This window comes from Nannospalax galili, unplaced genomic scaffold, assembly GCF_000622305.1.
Source record: "Nannospalax galili isolate Female #2095 unplaced genomic scaffold, S.galili_v1.0 scaffold735, whole genome shotgun sequence".
NCBI classification, from domain to species: domain Eukaryota; kingdom Metazoa; phylum Chordata; class Mammalia; order Rodentia; family Spalacidae; genus Nannospalax; species Nannospalax galili.
Genome location: NW_008337053.1, coordinates 2877119 through 2901297, shown reverse-complemented (window position 1 = coordinate 2901297; position 24179 = coordinate 2877119). Strand labels below are relative to the sequence as shown.

The following is a 24179-nucleotide window of genomic DNA, read 5'->3' as shown; positions in this document are numbered from 1 at the left end:
ACACACACACAAACCCACTACCACCACCTCCACCAGTAAAAAAATAAAATAAAAAGATTAATGTTGAGAATTATGTATAAAAACATAGATGAGGGAATCAAGGAGGGCAGGAGCACATCTAGTCTAGTCTAGGGTTTTAGAACAGGCATTTCTGAGAGGCAGCAGAACTCAGCAAGGTCATAGGCAAAAATGCAATAACAGCAAGATGCAGTAAAGCAAGGCTGAGAATGGGCCATCTTCCCACATGATCTGGGGGCTGAGGAGGCCCCAAGGCATGCACTGTGGCAGCCAACTAGGATTAAGGGAAAAGATATTGCTACTTCAACCTCAAGGACATGATCCAAACTTCGGGTGGGGGTGCGCTGGGTATGCTGGTTAACAATAACCCATTTTAATTTAATTTCCCCATTGTGTGCAGCTCCCCTGGAATGGACAGGGAAGACAAGGCTGGCCAAGCTTCCAGCACACATAGTTTTCTCTTATGCCTTAAAGTAAGGGCCAGTTCAAGTCAGGCAGACTCTGGGGGCTGAGGAGGCCCCAAGGCATGCACTGTGGCAGCCAACTAGGATTCAAGGGAAAAGATATTGCTACTTCAACCTCAAGGACATGATCCAAACTTCAGGTGGGGGTGCGCTGGCAGACTGGAGTAATGTGGTTCTGTAAATTAAAACATGAACACTTTTCTGCGTGACTGCCACATCAGTTATTTACGCTTTATGAAAATATTTATCTGACATTTATTATTATTTTATTTTTTTATTTTATGTGTATGTGTGTATTGCCTGCATGTAGGTAAGTGCACCTGTGTCATGCAATGCCCGCAGAGGACAGAAGAGGCTGTCGGATCCCCTGGAACTGGAGCTACGGACAGTTGTTAGCTGCCATGTGGGTGCTGGGATTCGAACCTGGGTCTTCTGCAAAAACAGTCGGTGTTCTTAACCACTGAGCCATCTCTCCAGCCCCATCTGACACTTCTCATGAAGCACTGGAAGTAGAGAGTTGACTGGACTGGTCACCGCCACGTCATCACACTCATTCCAGTGTCTTGTCTGCTTCATTATTAATATTGATAAATGGCATTGCAAAGAATAAGCTGGGGAATGGGATGGAGGCAGATCTGATGAGGAGGCAGGAGAGGAGAAACAGGGCCACATGTGGTTTTCATTGAGTTATAGGAAAAAAGTCCTTAAGAAAGAGTGCAATGAAAGTAGAAAGGAGCTTGTGGGGGGAGCGGAGTATAAGAGAGGGCAGCTGAGGGGTAAGGAGAAGCAGTTACAACAGATTTTGCTTGAAAATGCCATAATGAAACCTACAGCTCAAGATTACCACTGTGAAAAGAACACGGTGTTAGAGTCAAGGGGCTAACCTTTAAATCTAGTTCTTAGGTTTGCCAGCTGTATGGCGTCAGAAAAATTACTTAACCTTTCTGTGTCTCTGCGTCCCTTTCTGTAAACTGGGGTTGATAATGGTACTCAGAATGACATAAGGAATCTAAAGCTCAAAACCATGAGGATGGCTGTTTTGACAACTGAATGACTAAGTGACACACACCTAAAGCCTTCCTTCGGGGAAAACCTACGTTTGTTCACTGTGTACCTTCCAGAGTAAACACACCATGCTCGTTCCGGCTGTGTTTGGGGTTCGCACTAGGCATCTCAGCCACGGCTGTAGGCCCATCTTTCTTCAGTTCCCAGACCTCTCCAGACTAGACATCTTATGGAGAGCACCTTGTGCTTGGTTCTCTGGGGGAGCTGGCTCTCCTTCACTCTGGGTCTACAAAGTCTCCATGCCCTGTGACCTTATTTCTTACCGTGATTTTCATTAATTATGGAGCACAAACCAAGCGGGAATCACCTGGACACGAAGCCAATCAGGTTCAGGAATGCCGAAGAAGCATGTGGATTCCGCAAGTCCCTTATCCTCACGGAGCCAGCTCTGCCAACACCAACCACTACCACACCAAATTTCCTCTCAGGCTGAAATACAAAGGACCAAGGTGGATTTTGAAAACAGCCTAATGCATCTAATGGAAGACAGCAAAGCAGAGGACCAAGTAGGGTTCTGACAAGCAAGGAAAGCTGCCGAAACCAAACCCAAGATGCCACAACACTATGTTTAGAATAAGACTCTCCTAGAAACCAGGTCTCATACACCAGTGAACCTGACCCAAGACATATTCTGAAGGGGCTCTGCCCATGTCTTTGTGTTGAAAACCTTCTGGGAATCCACCAGAAAGTTCTGTCAATTTGGCTCTACCTACTACTGCCACTCCATGGACAAGGGAATTTTCTGCTGTAAACCCAACCCAGCCTGGCCTGGTACCTATGCCCTGAGTCCAACCTCTAGAGACACGTGGCTTTTATCAGCTGGACATCACTAAGCAGCCATAGCTGCTGTACAAGAGGCCAAAGGAGCTCAGCAGATGGGAAGACATCACTTTATTCAGATTCATGGCCCATGTGGTTTAAGTCTTCATCATGGATGAGTTCCAGCCATCTTCAAACCCACTCAGCTCTGGTATCTTAAACATCAATTAGATGTACTGCTAGAAGATGAATGTTAATAGACTATAGTGAAAAAATAGTCCATTTTAAAAGTTATATAGCAATGTACTATAATCCAAACATACAAGTTATCTCCACACATTTCTTAAACTGAGTTCTTGAGTGTTTCTGAGCACCTCAGATTTGCGTCTTTCCTTCACTTTCAAGATCCAGCTGCCACCAGTCCCCGCTGATGCTACCTTTCCTCTTGCGCCCATTGCTCTAGTCTTACTGCAGGATTTCTTCCACACTTTGGATATTTTCCTATTACACATTTCCTATATAATGCCAATATGATCAAAGAACATTCTTTAAGAAAAAAATTAAATCTGCTGAGACATGTTTTATTTTTTTAAATGTGGTTTAACTTGGGGCTATCATTTGCTTCTGGGGTATCTCCCCCAGCGGACCGTAATTATCAGCTCATTTTTGACCAAAAGCAAAGTACAGAAGAAAGTCTGTTCTAGCTTACAGTTCGAAACAGACAGTCCATAATGGTGGGGAAGGCATGCAGCAGGTGAGGGCACAGAGAGCAGACAGCAAACAAGAAACGGGGCCCATTCCCAGGGATACACTTCCTCCAGCAAGGCTGCACCTCCTAAAGGTTCCATAAGGTCGTCCAAACAGTGCCATCAACTGGTGAGTGTTCAAATACATGAGCCTACAGGTACCTCATTTCTCGTTCAGACCATCACATCAATGTTGCAGAATCTATCTAGAGAGAATCCTCTGCTCACTGGGGACATGCCCTCAGAAGCGACTGTGAGAGCCTACCAGCTTCCATGCTCTCTTTTTCGCCATCTGGCCACAAGATGAAGGGCTTGCTCTGTCAGTCTGCATGACCTTACTACAGACCAAAACAACAAGGCCAACTGACCCTTGGCTGAAACCTCCAAAAATGTGAGTCGAAATAAGCCTTTCCCTTTTATATTAATTTTAGTGCACAAAATGAAGGGTTTTACCACACACACGCTGCTGCCTCTTCCTTACTCTACCCATTGCCTTCCCTCATCTTTTCCTTCTCTTCTTCCTGCCCCCTTTTTCCATATAAATAGTCCCTCTTCTACTTTCAAATAAATACATACATTCTTACCTTCAAATTCTGAGAGGCAGTCAAGAGCTTTGTGTGTTATTTTGGGAGTCTCATGAACTCCGCTGACCAACAACTCCAAGGGAGGGTTTCTCCCACCACTCTGTTTTATATAGCCTTATACACAGCCTTCAGCTATACACAAGCACCTGTATGTTTACTGTATGTCCATTTTTCTGTAGGACTTTGAACTAATATTCCCTCTTTTTTCCCACATCATCTAAGCACTATTAATCTCTCCTCTGCCCCCCACCTATAACCCTCTCTCCTACTTCCCCAGTTAAAGTACCCCCTTTCTCCATTTCCCCCATGATAATACCTGTCTCCTACCCCCCTCTCTTGAGCTCCTTCTTCCCCTTCATCCCACGGTTCCTTTCCATTTTCCTGGCTCCTGCAGTTACATCAGGATGTAGATCACATATAAAGATTTAGGGCTAAGATCCACAAATAAGAGAAAACATACATTGTTTATTTTTCTGAGTCTATGTTAGCTTCTAGTTCCATTCATTTACCTGCAAATTTCATGATTTCATTTTTCCTTACCATGGAGAAAAACTCCGTTGTGTAAATGTACCACATTTTTATACTCCATTCATCAATTGAGGGGCATTTAGATTGCTTCCATTTCTTAGCTATTTTGAAAAGAGCAGCAACAAACATGGATATGCAAGTGTCTCTGCAGTAGGATGAGTCCTTTGAGTATGTGCCAAGGAGTGGTATAACTAGATCACATGGCATATTTTGTTTTTAAGAGTTCCTCATACTGATTTCCACAGTGGTTGCACCAGCTTGCAATCCCACCAACAATTTCTTCTTTCTCCGCATCCACTCCAGCATTTGGTGTCATTTATTTTCTTGATCTTGGCCACTCTGATTAGGATTAGATGAAATCTTAAAGTGGTTTTAATTTGCATTTCCCTAATTACTAAGGATGTTGAACATTTCTTAAAGCGTTTCTTAGCTGTTATTTCTTCTTTTGAGAGCTCTCTGTTAGAGCCATAGCTCATTTTTTAATTGGGTCATTTGTTTACTTGCTTCTTTGTTTTTTGAGTACTTTGTATATTCTGGATATTGATCCTCTGTGAGATGTATAGCTGGTGAAGATTTTCTCCCACTCTGTGGGCTTCCTCTTCACTCTGGTTGTTTTCCTTGCTGTACAGCACCCTATCGCTGAAGACAGGCCATATTTTGGACACAGGACTTGGAGAATCAAGCTGGAATTGACCTGGAAGTCCCCTCCCTGAAGACTAGCTTTCACGGTATCAGAGGAAACTATATAAGCTGTCAGGAAGAAAACCAATCAGTGGTCTCACGGTATCAGAGGATACTTACTATGCAAGCTGTCAGGAAGAAAACCAATCAGTGGTCCTACCCAATCAATGGTCTCACGGTATCAGAGGATACTTACTATGCAAGCTGTCAAGGAAGAAAACCAATCAATGGTCCTACTCAGGGTCCTACCCTGTAAAGCCTAATGAAAAACAATGGCTGGTCCAGCAAACTATTGCTATTGATATAGTAGTGGCACTTTTATCTTGGGGAGTAATCAACAGCTATCTAATTGGAATAAAGGCCCGCTCAATGGGAGGCACTTACATGTGGTACTGTAAACATAGCCAAATACACACGGCGGAGAGGTCATAGGTCCTAGAGAAAAACCTACTTTTGCAACATCCCTAATCCAACACAGTATCTTACTATATTCTACATATGCATTCTTATATTTACAGCCAAGTGTACCTCTCACCATTCACCAAGGAGGTTTCTATTTGCAACAGATAGAGACTAACACAGGGTTCCACAATTGTCTGAGACTCTTAGCCCTAAGTTATACACTTTCAATGCAACCTCTGCACGTAAGATGAGTGCATCTTTCAACTCTGACCAGAGAGGTTTTCTCTTTTTGGTCTTTTTGAGACAGGGTCTCCCTGTAGCCCCAGGTGACCTGGAACTCACTAAGTAGACCAGGCTGGCCTTGAACTCACGGAGATCCACCTGCCTCTGCCTCCTGAATGCTGGGATTAAAGGCATGTACCACCACACCCAGCTTCAGAGAGGTTTTGTCATGCAGAAGATGGTGAACACAGAACCCTAAACTGGCTAATGTGCAAAGTACAGAGAACAAGCAGAGTGCTCGTCCCTGAGTAAGACACTTATTTAAAACTTCTGCCTCCCAAGGCTCAGGAATCATCGCGGAAAAGAGGGTGGTAAGACTGTAAGAGCCAGAGCTGGTAGATGACCATAAGTAAACAGCCAGACAGCTGGTCATTACTCATATGAACTCACAGCAATGGTGACGACAGGCACAAGTCCTAGGCAAGTTCAAACCAGACAAAATAGACATGCGGAAGTGAGTAAGAAATTCCAAACCAACCCGAGAAATTCTTGGCAACTGATGGCTGTGGGGAGGGGGAGAGACAGTCTCTTATAGGGATAAGACTCTTGGAAGGGAGACCAGGCTCCAGTGGATGGACCCATGCTGAGGGCATGTGAGTACACAAGTTAGACTCTATAGGCTGTAGTGTGTGTGTGTGTGTGTGTGTGTGTGTGTGTGTGTTGAATTGGGAGGGGAGGGAGAGTGGGGGAAGGTACAGATGGGGAAGGGGTCTAAATACCATAAAATTGTCTTGTATAAAAGTCACAAAAATTCAGCCGGGCATGGTGGTGCACGCCTTTGATCCCAGCACTCGGGAGGCAGAGGCAGGAGGATCTCTGTGAGTTCAAGGCCAGCCTGGTCTACATAGTGAGTTCCAGGACAGCTGGGGCTACAGGGAGACCCTGTCTCAAAACGACCAAAAAAAAAAAAAAAGTCACAAAAATTCAATAAAAATAAAAATAAATACATATGTCCATATTTACAGTTAAATCTGAATACCCTATATTCTAGAAAAAATATTTTGTCTTTCTTCCTACCCATCACTCTCTAGTTCCCTCATCCCTTTTTGCCCTCTCCTTTCCCCCTCACAGACTCCATTCTACTTTTATGTCCTACACACACACACACACACACACACACACACACACACACTCATACACACAGATTACACATACAGAAGAAAATGTGATCTATGAGTCTGGCTTGTTCTGCTCAACATAATGATCCATTTGCCTGCAAATGACATTACTTCTATTTACGACTGAATAAAATTCAATTGTAGATAATGACACATTTCGTTATGTTAATTGACATCTATGCTGGTTTCTTAGTTTAGCTATTGGCAATAGTGCAGTAATTAATATGCATGTTCAAGTATCTTTGTGGCAGAACTTAGCATTCTTTGGAATATATACCTAAGAGCGGCACAGGTGAAATCATGTTAGTTCTACTTTTAGAGTTGATGAACTGCCACACTGCCCACCAGTCTGCATTCCCACTAGCAGTACACGGGGCTCCTCTCTCCTTGCCAGGATTAGTTCTCACTTGTTTGTTCTGACTGGGCTGAGATGGAATCTCAAAGCAGTTTTAATTTACATTTCCCTAATTTGTTCTTTTGAGAACTGTACATTTAGTTCACTGGCCATTTACTATTTTTTTTTTTCCAAGACAGGGTCTCACTATGTAACCTTGGCTGGCCTGGAACTTACTATGTAGACCAGGCTGGCCTCAAACTCACAGAGATTCCATCGGCCTCTCAAGTGCTGGTATTAAAGGTACGAACTACCACACCCAGCTTTTAAAAAAATGTATTTATCTACTTTGGGTTTTTCTTTAACATTTTTTTATTTCACGTATATGAGTGTTTCCCTGCATGTATGTAAATGCACCACATGAGTGCAGTGCCCATGACAAGTGCCATCTAATGTGGGTGCCAGGAACCAAACCCAGGTCCTTTGCAAGAGCAGCAAGAACTTTTAACCACTGAGCCTTCTGTTCAGCTCTGGTTTCTAATTTTTTGAGTTCTTTATAGATTCAGGAGAGTATTCCTTGTCAAATGCTATACTCTTTAGTGGTTAATGCTTTTTTTTTTTGGTCTTTTTGAGACAGGGTCTCCTTATAGCCCCAGGGGCCTAGAATTCACTATGTAGACCAGGCTAGCCTTGAACTCCCAGGCCTGCCTCTGCCTCCTGAGTACTGGGATTAAAGCCACCACGCTGGTCAGATGCTATGCTGGTAAGTTTTAAATGTAACTTGCCACAATCCAGAAACACCTGGGAAGAAAGCCTGAATGAGAGGCTGTCTAGAGCGCACTGGCTTGTGGCGTATCTGTGGAGTACTGTCTTGACTGTTAATTGATGTAGGAAGACCCAGAACGTGCTATGGAAAGCACCATCCCAAGGCTAGCCTTGAACTGTGTAAGAATGAAGAGCGCCAGCAGGTAGCAGCAGCACGTGTATGCTCATCTCTCTGCTCTTGGCTGTGGGTGTAACGTGACCAGCGGCTTTAGGTGCTGCCGCTTTTACTTCCTTGCCACCCTGGACTGAAAACTAGGATTATGAGCCAAATAAACCATTTCCCCTCCTTTGCTGCTTTTCATCAGGCTATTTATCTCAGCAACAGAAATGAAGCCAGAACAGATACACAGTTGGCAAAAATTTTCTCATCTATGTATTTAAATTTTTTTGAAAGCTTCATACATTTATACAATGTATACTGATCATATCTACCTACCACTACCTCACCCCCACAACCCTTAGTGCACCCTAAACTCCCTCCCAACTTCATGTCTATTTTATTTTATTGTTATTAATAACCCCCGAGTCCAATTAATGCTGTTCACATACACATGGGTGTGTGGCCAGCCACTGGTCCCCGTGCAACCTATCAGCAGCCACATCCCCAAGGGAGAGACTGTCCCTCAGCACTCATCAACTACCAATAGTTCCTCTGATACACAGGGGGCCTTGGGAGCCCCTCCTTCATCCTGGCTGGAATTTTGACTAGTTTGATCTTGTGCAGGTCCTGTGTAGCTGTTGTGGCAACTGCGTTCAAGAGCCATGGCGTGTCCAGATACAAGGATTTTACACTGCTCTTCCCCATCCACTGGCTGACATCTTATCTGCCCCCTCTTCCACGAAGTTCCCTGATCCTTTGATGGTGGGAGGTTGCTATGGATGGGCCATCCACAGCCGAGCACTCAAGAGTTACTTACACTCTGCACTTTGGCTACCTATGAGTCTCTGATTTAATCCCTACCCACTGCAACAGAAGCTTCTCTGACCAAAGTTGAGAGCTGTGCAAATCTATGGCTATAAACAGAAATGTTTAGGTGGTATTTGACAACATGAGCATTTAGCAAAACAGGAGGTTCCTACCTAGGGCCTATGATCTCCTCAGTCATCAGCTTTTGACTGGTTTACAGCACCAGGCATGAAATCTCTCCTGTCAAGTGGCCTTCATATCCAACCAGAAAGTAGTTGGTTACCAAATAACCATCATACCACTATTGCACCAGTGGGCACATCTTGCCCGTCAGGTGGGCACTGAAGCATGCAGAGTTCAGTAGTGGGGAAAACCACCGATATCTTTTCTTTCCCAGTAGCCTGCATAGCACCTTCCAGCACTATCTAAGCTAGCCAACAGGGAGAGTTTCACAGTCAGTCTGAGGTTGATTTCTCCAAGTCCAGTATCCAAAGAGAGAGACTCAGCAATAGAGTCTTACTGTATACTTATGGTGGGCAACCAACAGCAATGGTTATTTTGGGAGACTCTGGGGCCTCCATGACTAGTAACTCATAGGGAGGGTATCCCATGCCTGCCACTGAGACGTACATTTAATAATCTCTGTCCTCTGGGAAGAGCAATGTCTACCCATTTGGGGTTCAGGTTCAAATTCCTTTTAAACATATAATTGGCTTAAAACCAGTGGATTTCCATAAGGCATCTGCATATATTTTTAGTTTTGGCTAAACCACCCCCTATTCTCTCCTCTCCTCAATCCCCCTAGCTCCACTTAACCCTTTACCCCTGAGTATGCACCCTCTCTCCTTTCATGTCATCTGTGTTCTGTTATGTCTTCTAATTTTTCCATGTGTTGAAAGATCATAAGGTTCCATACAGCTTTTCCATGCATCCTTCATTCTAGATAAGCCTTCTGCCAACACCTCACTTCCACATAGCTCACCCTCTCTATGCTTGAACCTCTGTGGTCCCAGGATTCCCCCTCTATTTTCATTTTACCTATATTTTACTATCCCCCTTCCCTTAATGCATCCACCCGCAGGCTCCCATTTCTAGTTTTTCTGGCTACCACATGTACCGTCAGTTAAACACACAAAAGACTTGAAGCCAGGATCCACATATGAAAGAATACAGAATGTTTATCTTTCTGGGTCTCAGTAACCTATCTCAGTCTAATTTTTTCCAGTTCCATCCATTTTCCTACGAATTTCATTTTTCTTTAGAGCTGAGTAATAGTCCATTGTGTACACGTGCCACATTTTCCTTATCCATTCATCAGCTGGAAGACATCATGTGATTCCATTTCCTAACCCTTGTGAAAAGAGCAGCAATGAAAATGGACATGCAGGTACCTCTGCTGTAGGGTGCAAAGTCCTTTAGATATAAGCCCAGGTAGTGCTATTTCTAGTTTTTTGAGAAACTTCCAAAGCGATGTCCACAGTGGCCACACTAGTGTGCATTCCCAGCAACAGCTATAAGAGTTCCCTTTTCCATATCCACACCGCCCCATCCACCCACCGCCCCCATCCAAACCATCCCCATCCACACCATCCCCCATCCACACCACCCCCCATTCACACTGCCCCATCCACACCACCCCCATTCACACTACCGCAATCCACACCATCCACACCACCCCCATTCACACCATCCCCCATCCATACCAGCATTTGTTTCCATTTGCATTCCTGATGGTCATTATGACTGGGGTGAGATGGAATCTTAATGTAGTTTTAATCTACATTTACCAGATAGCTTAGGATGCTGAACACATTTTAAAGTGTTTACTAGAGTCTTAATGTAGTTTTAATCTACATTTACCAGATAGCTTAGGATGCTGAACACGTTTTAAAGTGTTTACTAGACATTTATACTTCTTCTTTTGAGAACTTTCTGTTCAGTTCCATAGCCCATTTTTAATAGAACTATTTACTTTCTAGATGTTTAGGTTTTTAAAAAAAAATTTTATTGAGCTTTTGTACATTTAATACAACAGTTCTTAATCAAATTTAGACCCCCTCCACCACCGGACCTCTTGTATTCTGCTATGTATGTTAAGTCCTGTCCAGGCAAGGATTTGCACCCAGATGTCCTTCAGTGCAAATTCATCCACTGGAGTCTAGTCAGCCCATCTAGAGATGATTAGTAAGGCCTAGTCTCCCTCACGCAGTAGTGATCAGTCTCCAACAGTTCCCAGACTAGAGCTGACCCACCATCCATTTCCCTTGCTCCACTCTGGGCCCTTGACTGAATGAGTTGGCAGGGGTCCCATGCTTGATGCCACCATTGCCACAATTTCACATGAGCAAGTTTCTAGTGGCCTGAAAGCCTCTGCTTCTCTACGTTCATGGACCAACCTTGGCTCTTACAGTCTTTCCACCCCCTCTTCCACAATGGTCCCTGAGCCGTGGGTGGCAGAGGCTTGATATAGGAGTCCTACCCAGGGACACACACTCCACAGTCTCTTACTTTCTTAAAAACATTTTATTATTTTTATTGTGTAAGTGTTCTGCCTGCGTGTATATATGTGCATGCAATGTCCAGAGGCCAGAAGAGGGTGTCAGAGCCCCTGGAACTGGAGTTACGGACAGTTATTAGCTGCCATGTGGGTGCTGGGAATTGAACCCAGGTCCTCTGGAAGAACAGCAAGTGTTCATAACCGCTAAGCCATCTCTCCAGCCCCAGTCTCTTATTCTTTAAAAGTTGGTCAGCTGTGGCCTTTTGTGTACATCACACTCTACTGTATAAGGAGGCTGAGGGATGCGCTAAGTTTCAACAATGCATGTGGTGAGCAGGTCATCCAAGGCCTCCACTCTGTTGATGCAGGGTCTCTTATTTAGCTGTCTCACCAGCTTCCCAGTGATTCTCCTGTCTCTGTGTCCATCTCACTGTAAAGGTGCTGCATCACTGCACTCCACGTTCTGCAGGCTCCCAGGATGGAATGCAGGCCGTTAGGCTTGCACAGCAGTAAGCACTTCACCTACTGCGTCGCCTCTCCAGCCCCTGGACTTTTCTTTGAACTCTCCTTCTTCTCTTGCCTCAGTAGGTTTGTTTTGCCCTCCACCACTTTCCTTCCCCACCCTGCTCCCACTGTACACAGAGCTCCCAAAGCTCATTCTCATCCCTCTTTTCTCTCCCATATTTCCACTATGAGAATCTCTCATTCTTTTTTTTAAACTTATTTTTATTTTAAGTGTATGAGTGTTTTCCGTGCAGGTACGTAAGTGCATCCATGAATGCAATGCCCACAGAGCCCAGAAGAGGCCATCAGATGCCCTGGAACTAGAGTTACAGACAGTTGTTAGTTACCCTGTGGTTGTTAGGAACTGCAAGAGCAGCAAGCGCTCTTAACTGCTGAGCCATCTCTCCAGGCCCTCGTTCTCAAGGCTTCCATGACCTTAAAAGTACTCAGAGTCTTTAGGTGTGAGCCACCCTCTCCTTCGAGATCTAATTCAAGAGGGCATCCAAACTGAGTGTTTATCCCAGTCATCCTATCCTGGCCTACTCTGCTGAGTTCTATGACTGGCTATCCTCTAAACTTTGGGTGAAGGCTGGCCACTACACAAACACTATCAGGCCAGAAATACTAGCAATCCTGGGGCTGGAGAGATGGCACAGCAGTTAAGAGCACTGGCTGCTCCTGCAGAGGACCTGGGTTTGATTCCCAGCGCCTATGTGGCAGTTATATATACAACCGCCTATAACTCCAGTGCCAGGGAATCTGATGCCCTTTTCTGATCTCCACAGGCATTACACAACACGGGTACACTTACTTACATGTGAGCAATACACACACACACACACACACACACACACACAAATGCTGTGATTCTGGGAGTCATTTGTGCCTTAGATAGACCTCCTCTGAGATCAAAGGGCTGCCTGTGGCTAAGGATTTTTTGCCCCTTTACCATCCAGTCACTCTCTTGAGTCACAGCAAGTCCTCCTGATCATTTGTCATATGACTTCCTTTCTCTACGTTTTCACTGACTGTACAAGCTCTGTACAAGTGGTCTCTGCATCAGCTTTTCTTTCATTTAACTCACATTCTTTGAAGAGAGTCAGGCCACATTCAGTGAATGAAGCACTCAGCTGTATATAATGTCTGTGGACAAAAGGTGACAAGAAGAGAAGAAGAAAGAACAACGGGTATTACTCAAAATCCCTTCCGGAGAGAGGTCCAAGCAAACTTCCCATGCAGCAGAAATTCAGGATTTCCTGCATCTGAAGAATGGCATGGACAGCCTTGAACAAAGGTATTCATGGAGTCACATCAGGACTTAATCCTCACGGTGTTCTCAGTAGCCTGTTACCATTTCTTAGAGCAAGATAAACTAGCATTCACTTTTCTTATTCACAAAATGTGTAGCATGTCATATCTCAAAATTTGTTACTGAGAGGGAAAAAAAGAGAACAAGATATTTACTGTATAAGCACAATTATACAAAGTAAGGATGTGTCACAGTACTTGTCAGGGTTCAGGAACAAGGGAAGTTGTGGCTACAGAGGAGAAACAGAATGGAAAGATTCTATACCCTGATTGTGGTGGTGTTTACAAAATCCATGCCCATGTTCCAACTGATGGGCACATCCCAAAATGTAAACGTGACTATGTAAACTTAAAAGGTGTTTACACAGCTTGAAACCATATTTTCAAGAACATATGCAAATGGAAAGGAAAACATTTAATACATTAAAACAGCTGTCTTTGGTAGGGTGAGAATACAAATGGAGTAAGAAGGGATAAAACAACACGAGAAACCCCGAGAACTGGAGAACAGGTCGCCTCCTCTGCCTCCAAGATTTGAAAGAATTACCTAAAAAGGCAAGAGAACAAAGAGTATGTGAAGGACGAAGCAGACGAGAAAGCACAAAAAACGGAGACAAAGGAAGTGCGAAATGCTGACTTTACTATTTATTAAGGTCGGTGAGCAGAAGTGTCATAGTTAAACTTGATTTTACTATTGTGGCCATCAAGTCACGTCTAGAGTCAAAACCGGATTAATGGGATTTCCAGCATTTAAGGCTAGAATGAATTTGGAGTCCCAGTGGGACCTTGAAATGAAGGTGAGCAACTGAATAATTACTGTAAAGATCTGCTCTGGGGGAGAAAGGCCTGCCTAAACAGATCAATCTAGGACTGCCCTAAATTGAATAATGACAGCTGTGGGAGCAGATGGGCTCCTGGTCGGTGGATAGAATGGGCAGTACCCAGGGAATCACAGATTCTGAAAGAGTAGGAAAAGAGCTGTGCTGGACAGCTTTAGTGTCAACTTGACATACCTGGGTTGAGGGAACCTCAATTGGGGAATTTCCTCCATAGGGCTGGCCCGTGGCCACTACTGTGGGGCATCTTCTTGATTGTTGAGTGATGTAGGAGGGCCCAGCCCACTGTGGGTGGTGCCACCCCTGGGCAGGTGGGTCTGTGTGTCGTAAGAAAGCAGGCTGAGTAGGGGCCTGCCCTGAGTTCCTACCTTGGGCTCCCTGATGCACTGTGACTTGGGAGATGTAGGCCAAATGAATCCTTTTATCCCCAAGTTGATATTGGTCAAAGTATTTTGTCACAGCAACGGAGAGACAAACCAGGACAAGAGCTTAGAAAAGGGTCTGAACAGAAGTGACCAGAGAGTCAAAATGGCATATCATGGAAACACTTCAAGAATATGGCCAATAAGGGCTGGAGAGATAGCTCAGTTGTTGAGAGCACTGATTGATTTTGCAGAGGATCTCTGTTTGATTCCCAACACCCACATAGTGGCTAATAGCCATCCATAACTCCAGATACCCTCTTCTGACCTCTGTGGGTATTGCATGACATGGGTGCACCTACCTATACCCAAGCAATATTCATACGCTTAAAAAATTATATTTAATTTTTTTAAAAAAGGATGGTTTTATTCATTTATTTATTTATTGGTCTTTTGAGACAGGGTCTGCTTGTAGCCCCAGCTGGCCTGGAACTCACTATGTAGACCAGGTTGGCCTCAACCTCACAGAGATCCGCCTGCCTCTGCCTCCCAAGTACTGAGATTAAAGGTGAGCACCACCACGCCTGGCTAAGGATGTTTTGTTTTTTTTTTAAGACTATGGCCAAAATTTATGTTAGCTTTTTGTGGTTATAGTAAATATCTGAGGTAATTAACATACAAAAAGAAACAAGCCTTTGCTTGTTTGACTCATTATTTGGGAGGTGCTAATCCATAGTTAGTTGGCACTGTTGCATGGGCCTGAGGTAAGGTAGCACTGCACACTGGGAGTGCCAAGAAGAAGAGCAAAACTTCTCACCTCGTGGTTGTGAATCAAAAGAGAGAAAGAGGAAGAGCCAGGTGTGGTAGCACAAGCCTGTAATCTCATCAACTATTGGGCTGATGTAGGAGAATCACAAGTTTGAGAGTCTAGCCTGTGCTAAACAGCAAGACCTTGTCCCAAAAGAGACAGGCAGACTAGGTGCCCACTATTAAAAAGTACTCTCCCAGTGATCTAAAAACCCATGAGGTCCCGACTGTCAAAAGTTCCACCACCTCCTAATAAAGTCACTTTAGGAACCAAGTCTCCAAATCAGAGGACGTTTAAGATCCAAAACACAGCAATGCCATCAAATGCTTCTAAAAAACATTTCAACAAATTTAGTACGTGGAGCTATTGAGCTTCACTTGAGATGTGGTGCATTGAGAACTAAGTCAGACTAGAGGGAGAGCAAACACAGGAAGTGAGGAGGTGGTCCTAGACATGAAGTGACATGTCCTTAAGAAAGAAGGTGACACAGGAAGAATCAAATTGGGAGCTTTTTCAAAAGGTTAAAAGGAAAAAAAAATGAAGAGGTTGAAATAACACACAGATAACTGATGATTGTCAGAACTGTTACTGAGCCAGGTTTATAACCTCAATATTAATGCAGAGTTTCTGAGCATTAGAGTGTGCCCCAGCAGGACCCACAGGTTCTTTAGATTAGGAGGGCAGAGACACAAGCACGTGGTCCATTTCAGGCAGCTCCCTGCAGGGAGGGCTGGCAGCATGACGGAGCAGGGAGACTTCTTGACTGCATAGTTTCTGAATTCTATACTGTGAGCTTATATTTACATTATTACAAATGTAAATTTTTATCATCTGTGACCCTGAGTAGAACAACTTCAGTACAATGGTAGGAAAAGAAGCCAAACTGCAGTAGTTTCAGAAAAGGTCAGGAAAAAGATGTAGCGCATAAACTGTAATCCGAGCACGCACGATGCAAAGGCAGAAGGATCAGGAGTTAAGGACTATCTTCAGCTACATAGTGAATTTGAAGTCAGCCTGGGATTGAAGACCCTGACTCAGCAGAAGAGGGAGACGGAGAACATGAGAACGAATGGAGGAAATGGTAGGCGGCTCGTGGAGACGCCCAGCTGAAGACGATGAGAAGGTCAAGACAAAAGCTGCTTGGGAAGATGGGGTGCTTGGTTCTGAAGAAAGCGAAAATGAAGCATCTTTTGAATACTGATGAGACAGAGCTAGTGGAAGTGAGTGACTGCGACAGATATGAGATGTAATTAAGGAGGCAGCACAAATCTATACAAGCAAGAGCGCAAATTCCGAGGGTGAGGGAGGGCACACCTTCACCAGAAATCTTTTGCTCCTGATGTTGATGGGTCCTACCCAGCATCTATTTCCTTTTTCTTCTTATATCCAGCTTACAGATGGAGGGTAAACTGTTCTAGTTTGGGCCTGTCTAGTCAAAGTCAGCCAGCAAAACTACTGCTGCTTAAACACAGAGCTTGGTCCAGAAATGGGCACGTGACCTCATCTGACCAATAAGATGTAAAGGGGCATTCACTGGGGCTTCAAAAAAGAGGTTGCTATTCTTCTGCAGGATCTACAGCAAGCTACAGTCTCTTTGTAAAAGGCAACAAGACAGTGTGAAGCCACAACTAGATGGCATTTGTCTCAAAGTCACAAAGGGTAGAGTCAATACAGGTAGAGAGCACAGGGGTGAAGAGATCCTGAAGTCTTGATGAAAGCACTAAACCACTGGATCACTCAACCCTAAAGGCAGGCTTTCATCTAGACTTGTAGGAAGAAAGCCACATTAGGTGGAATTTCAGGTACCCACCGTCTCTCTCACCATCAAGGTCCATTCCTTTGTCACACAGAATTAGATACAGGGAGGGGCAAGAACCCAGGAAGAAAATGCCAGATGCAATTTTTACATTTTTCTCTGCAAAACAGAAAGTGATGCAGATGCTGAGTGAGGAGGGAGCTGGGAGGTGTGCAGAGCATTGGGAGAATGATGGCAAACAGGCCTGCTTATCTAGGACAACAGGAAAGCAAGCTGCCTACTGATGCGTACAGTGCAGAGCCCTGGGGTAGACATCTTCTAACTATAAATAGCACAAACCTGTGGCACCAACAGGAAAGCAAGCTGCCTACTGATGCGTACAGTGCAGAGCCCTGGGGTAAGAGTTTGAGACATCTTCTAACTATAAATAGCACAAACCTGTGGCATCCAAATGACCATCCCATAAGGGCAGTCTCTGGGTCTGCCATGTCAGATACACAGGTCAAAGGAGAAAGGAATTGGGGCTATTAGCACAAAAGCCGCTGAAGTAATGAACTCCAAAATCCATGCAGGACTTGAGAGGGAATTAAAGTAGAAGGGACATTTGAGTTAAAAAGAAAATGGGATGGTGTATAGTCACCTTCTTGGCTCAAAGAACAAGAAGTGAAAACACCTTAATAACAAATAAGTGACCCCAGAATAATACACAGCAAGGATATGCCCTCAGCATCCTCAGCCCCACTGCTACCATCAGCTCCTAAATTTCAGAATGAGCTCTAGTAAGTTTGGATCTGACTGAGGGTAGGTGGACACAGATAAGGGCCCAATATTTCCTCTATCTCCTAGAACCACATGGACACTGGCAGCCTGGAGGAGAAATGTTTTCATGTTTGAGCTAATGTTTCTGAACACTTTGAAAGGGGAAAAAATATCCTGAGTATGAGAAATAAAGGACACTGGGAAGAAGCATCCTTAACTACTGGCTCTTGCATGGGCCTATGGGGATAGCACTCCAGGCTAGGAGCACAGGGCAGAGCAAAACCACTCATTTCATGGCTAGAAATTGAAAGAGAGACACGCACCAGCACAGTGACCCGCAGGGGGCACAGACAAAAACTCAGAGGGAACTAATTCCTCTATCCTTCACAGCCATGTACAAATAGGTAGCCCAGGGGAAAGAGTTTTGATTGGGCTAATGTTTTTGGAAAATCTTGAGAGGGAAAGGATCACCTTTAAGAGAAATAAGGCACATTACAACAAAAGCATGCCTTAAGTGCTCTTTGCACAGAACTCACCTCAGCATTCATCTCGATCTCTTCCTTCAGCACCTGAGAAGACAGAAAGCAGAGGTTCAGGGCCCTGATGGCACTGGCACAAACTTTCCATGTGGCATGTGACCCCATTTCTCCCTACCTCTTCTGTATCATGAGTCTCATCTCCCCCAGATGCCGTCACCTAACACCCTCCAGTAATGGTACACAGCCTGGTATCTTTTTCTCTAGGGCTGGTGGTGGTCAACTTCCTTAGGACATCACCCCAATCTCCAGGGTCTATCTCCTATCCTGGACAAGTAGCTAAAAACACGATGCCTCTGTGGAAATGATGCAGTTCCCAATGTTGAAGGCTTGGAGAGGACAGCTTTTTATCTAGCTTTCTTTTTAGAGATAAGCAAACAATAAGAAATATATATACCTTCCCCCTCCTAGCTGAGTTTCCACAGGATTTGAATGCAAAAGGACTAATGAAAAAGGGCTATTTAGCAGTCTTTCTTGGACACTTAGCATTAAGGTGAAGGAAGGAGGGACCAAATAGGTGAGCAGGAGTCACAGGCATGAAGGAAGAAGAAACAGGAGGAAAAAAAAAAAAGAGAGACATTGTGACACAATAGCAGTACCAAACTTCAATAGACCCCTGCTGACTTGTTAAAAGTGTGTTTCTGGACTCCACATCCTTATACAGAATGCCTAGGAAAGACGGAAGCTAAACACCTGAATTTTGATCGGGCATCTTAGGAGATCACGTACCAGTGATCAGGAGCCATCCTTGGGGAAACACTAGGAATAGGAGGACAGTCCCGCACAGATTAACTAGGCAGAAAAGGACGGGGCAGCTGGATAACCAAAGGTGATGGAGACAGAAGTAGAAACCTCTCCATGTCCTGCCTGTGTGTGTGGCCAGGAGGGTGAAGAGGGAAAGGGGGAATCTGCGGCATCTGAAAAGGGAAGGCTAAGGCGTTCCCATCCTTGACCCCAGCCTGCCCAGCCCTGTGATCTGATTCTTTGGGGATAAGTATTGTGATAATAATCATGAGTAATGGTGAACTAACACCTCCTATAAAAAGAGAAGCTTTACTCTGGGAGAACTTCCTTGGGAAGCAGGCCTGGGCTGACAACTCCCTCCTATCTCCTCAGGACACACGCTATCTACTCTTTTGTGGCCTTCAGCTAGAGCCTTTTCCTATCTCCTCACAATTATAAAAAGGAGATCTCACTAGAAAGAGAAACCCTAAAAGACAGACTATGAAAAAAACTAAATTAAATATATGTATTTATATTTATATGTATATATATATAAATGTTACCTGACCTCATTTATGATCACAGAACATAAATTAAGACTTCAAGATGCTTTTTCAGACTGATGAAGCAAAATGTTTGCCAAACTCTATTGGTCAAAGTGTGGAGAACAGACTGCTGACATTCTTGATGAATGCCAGGTGAGTGCCAACTCTATGATGGGCAGTTATTAAACACAAACAATTTCTGGCCCAATACTGCCAAGTGTTGCCAGAAACACCTGGCACTTGTTATGTATTTGAGTTTGCATTAACCTTTGGTTATTATGTTTGGAAACCATTTAATGTTGCCAAAAGTTTTGTGACACCAACATTGTATTATGTGACCCCTAGCTGGAACCCCATTTTAGAAGCTGTAAGGTAAGCTCTTCTAAGCTCCTTTTTCTAGGTGCAGAAACTAAGGCCCAGAAGACCACATGCCCAAGCCTGAATCACCAATCTAACAGGTGCCTAAGTCAGGCCTAGAATTTTGGTCTCTTGAGTTATAGAAAGGCTCTTCATCCCCAGAGAGAACCTGACTATGTAACTGAGCTTATACATTTTGAGGTCAAAGCAAAAAAAGACTCAAACTCCAAGACTAAATGTTGAGGAGATCTGGAACAACAGATTTGGGAGGAAGAGAAACTTCCTTTAAACTGCTTCAAGGAGGTTATTTACCCCAAAGTTTGACCTTTCTCTTTTAACTTCCTACTAAACTCCCGCAGCCCCAGCTATAATTTGTCATTATGCAAATTTAAGAAGCAACTCAAAGTTCCTCAGGAACCAATTCAAGCTTTCTTTTGCTTCCTCTCTCTACATTCACCATCTCCTGGAAAAGCAAACCATGTATCTGGATGTGAAGGCTTATTAATTTGTCCCAATTTAATTTATGTTTGACACAATCATAGTGACAGTTTATAAATTTGAAAGACTCATATAGTAGCTGCAATTTTTAAAAAACTCGACAGAGATCTCCTAAAATTAACCTGGAAGTCTTTCAATCAAGAATAGATATGAATACTGAAAAGATTAATGAGAGAACTTGAAGGGTCAGACATCAAAACATAGAGCCACAGTTCTGTAAACATAAAATGATAAAAATAATGATTCACAGATGGAGAAGACAAGACATTCTTGAAGTAATGTGGAGGAAAATAAAGTTGGAATCTCACACCATAGACGAAGCTACCTTATTTTTTCCTCTTTATGATGCTGAGGGTAATACCCAGGATCCTGTAAATGCTAGGCAAGTGTTCTACCACTGAGCCATATCTCCAGAACACTTTTCTAAACATCATACTAAAAGTTAGAAAACAGTATTTCCATGTTTGGTCACTTACGTTATTCTTGCAATTTAAAAAAGCTAACCAAATTTAAACCTTCTTTTTGTATGATGAGGTCCTAAGTGTTTTAAGAGCTATTAAAATATAGACTGAGGGGCTGGAGAGATGACTCAGCAGTTAAGAACACTGGTTGTTCTTGCAGAAGACCCAGATTCGAATCCCAGCACCCATATGGCAGCTAACAACTGTCTGTAACTCCAGTTCTAGGGGATCCGATGGCCTCTTCTGTCCTCCTCAGGCATTGCACTTCACAGGTGCACTTACCTACATGCAGGCAATGCACTTATACACATAAAATAAAAATAATAAATAAAATATTTAAAAGTAGTTAGAAGAAAATTACTACTCTAAATATGTATACAGAAAGAGAGACTGAAAGGATCCTGGGTTCTGTCAAACACTGGCAGGAAGGTGGAGGGAAGAGAAACAACTGTATGATGGGCAAGTTGTTTCGTCAGTCAGCTTTCCATCACTATGACCAAGTACTACAGTCCTGACTAAACACACAATATGTAGACTTTGTGTGCCATGCTGTCATAGGATACAATGCCAGTGAACACTGTCTGAAATACCTTCACTCAGATTTGATACTATTATTGCATGTTATAAACTGTTCTTAAAGAAACATAATGGTTTAATTATAGAAAGCAAAGACTTTTTGTATTTTCCTATCGTCATTCTTCAGCATATAACTACTAAATTAGTCTGTGTTTGGATTATATTTTGTTAAGATCCTTGATTTAAAAAAAATCCTTGATTTTTAAAACTGCTGTTTAAGTTGCCAACATTTAAAAAATAATTAAATGAATTCTGACTTGGGATCAGGCCAGAATTCCCAATAATTTCTAAAATGGTCTTAAACATACTTTGGCCATGCACTACTGTGTCTTTACAAAGTGGCGTTCTCAGAACTGATTATAAAATCAAAATACCAACCAACTCTGAAAAAAACTGAAGATGTTCTACATCCTGCAGTACCAAATATTCAGCCAAATAAACAAGCACACCCATCTCATTAGTATGCAAATTTGCTTTCAGCTTTAATAAGTAGTAAAATAAAATGTATACCAAAGAATTGTTTTAAGATACATTTCTTGGGACTGGAGAGATGGCTCAGTAGTTAAGAGCACTGGCTGCTTTTGCAGAGAACTCGGGTTCAGTTCCCAGAACCCAGTTGGCAGCTAATAGCTGTCTGTAACTCCAAATCTAGGGGCTCCAACGACCTCTTCTGACCTCTTCAAGTATTGAATAACATGGGTGCACTTGCATACATGCAGGCAATACACATAAAATCAAAATATAGGGGCTGGAGAGATGGCTCAGTGGTTAAGAACACTGGTTGTTCTTGCAGAAGACCTAGATCAAATCCCAGTACCCACATGGCAGCTAACATCTGTGCATAACTACATGCATACACACACACACACACACGAGAAACAAGCACATTTTGTTAGTATGAGAATTTGATTTCATCTTTAGCAAAAGCTAATAATATATAAATAAAATTTATTTCTTTATAATTTATTACCAGTAAATGTTTGATTTTTATACCTATTTTATATACCTATATACCTGGGGTCATGTAAAATTTTCTGTGAAAAACAGTCAGGATCAGAAAAAGCTTAAGAAGGCCTGGCTTAGGCCGTATCCTCTATGAGTGCTGGCTTCTCTCAGCTTAATTCTCAAGTGTTTGACTTGGTATGGTTAACTGATGGTTCTTTGCTTCTCTTCTGGCTCCTAGAACAGACAGGCACAAGTAAACTAGGTCAAGGCTCAAGCTATGAAGCTATGAAGCTATGAAGCTGCTGTCAAGGCTCTAGAGCAAAGGTAGTGAGCAGCTAGAACCTGACTGATTTTACCTCTGAATCCTCAACTCAAATCAATAGCTCCTCCTTCCTGGCCCTCTCATCTACTTCAAGTCCCCTTTTTCCTCTTTCTCTTCACTACAAAAGCTTTTCTACCTTAGAGAATGGGATGGAAGGATGGTATTATGTCATTTTCAGGAAAATGGATGGAAAGGTAGATCATGTTAAACGAGAAAAAAGAAAGATAAATAGTGCATGTTTTCTCTTATATACAGACTTTAGATATACATATATAGATATATTGTTCTGTACACTAAAAACACATCTACCTTTTTATTCAAAGTGATCTGGACATAATAGGAAGAAAATGAGGTAATATGCAGCAAATTACTCTAAGTAATAAATGCCTTAATATATATTTAGAATATATTAAAGTAATATAGTTTAAAATGTATTTAAACTTGGAAGGGCATGGCCATATTTAGAAAAGCTGCTTATTAACTGAAAAGAGCTGCATGTTTATGAATACATTCTTTTATAACAATGATCGAGCTCTAGTACTCTAGTTCAAAAATTTCAAAAACTTCTTGGAAGTAATATTATGGAGATTTCATTAATTATGGGGGGGGCACCTTCCAGGACAATATTGTTCGCTTTGTATACGATGAGTGGTAATATTTATTTGATCTTTATCATGCTGAAAACCCTGTAAGCTGTGCATATTTACTGTCACTTATCCTTCTCAGCCATCCTACCAAGTATTATGATTATCCCCATTGCTGCAAATGAGGAAACAGACACACCAAGGGGTAGCTAATGTGCTCAAAATCTAATGGTAGTTATAAGATGGAAAACTGGTATTACATAATGTTAAATGGAAAATATTTGACTCCAAAGCTGTACATAGCACAATGCCTTAAATTTCTTTTTAAAATATTTTATTTACTATTTTTATTCTATCTGTATGAGTGTATTGCCTGCACATAGTTGTGCAATGCTCATGGAGGTCACATGAAGGCGTCAGATCCCCTGGAACTGGAGTTACGGATGGTTGTTAGCCGCCATATGGGTGCTGGGAATTGATCCCTGGTCCTCTGCAAGAGCACCCAGTGCTCTTAACCACTGAGCAACCTCTCCAGCCCCATTTTTTAAAAGTAGGAAATGAACTTAGTCATATTCCTGACGCTTCGTGTAACTAGAGCGCAACCTCCAGCGTAGCACTCTATCTTAATGTGACTCACAATGTCTTACACCACATTTTTTTTTTCCAGTTTCCAAAGAAAGTGCAGCCAGGAGAGGTTCCAGCGCAGCGCTGGTGCAGACCAACACCTGGCATCAGATCCGGGAGCAGAGGTGAGTCTCCCTTATGGAGATGACCCTGCAGAAGCGCCGGCTAAGTGCCCACCGATAACACTGCGATACCCGCACCGGCAATGCCGAGGCCATAAATATTTTTAAGTGAAATGCTGATTTAATTTCTTACCAAGTCTTTGTTTACTTGGAAGGCCCCTCTTTCCACACAAGGCCTCCCGCTGGGCCCTGGACAGACCCAGCGGAGCAGAGCGGGCCAGAATCTGGAACCGTGCAGGGCAGGCGGCGCTGGGCCTCCTTGACATCCGGCTCAGCTCGCGCTCGCCCGGGTCCCCACGCGCCCGCCCGCCCAGGACCCCACGCGCCCGCCCGCCCAGGATCC

General features: G+C 43.3%; 1 protein-coding gene across 1 annotated transcript in view; it reads right to left on the bottom strand.

The window, feature by feature from the left end:
* Blvra (biliverdin reductase A) overlaps positions 1-24179 on the bottom strand; it is a 46117-nt gene that overhangs the window by 21629 nt on the left and 309 nt on the right. The window contains exons 2-3 of the mRNA XM_029562973.1: positions 18080-18112; positions 1855-1976 (exon numbers count right to left, since the gene is read on the bottom strand). Coding sequence (XP_029418833.1) covers positions 1855-1976; positions 18080-18091 — 134 coding nt within the window. The 5' untranslated portion in view covers positions 18092-18112. The remainder of the gene's footprint in view (positions 1-1854; positions 1977-18079; positions 18113-24179) is intronic.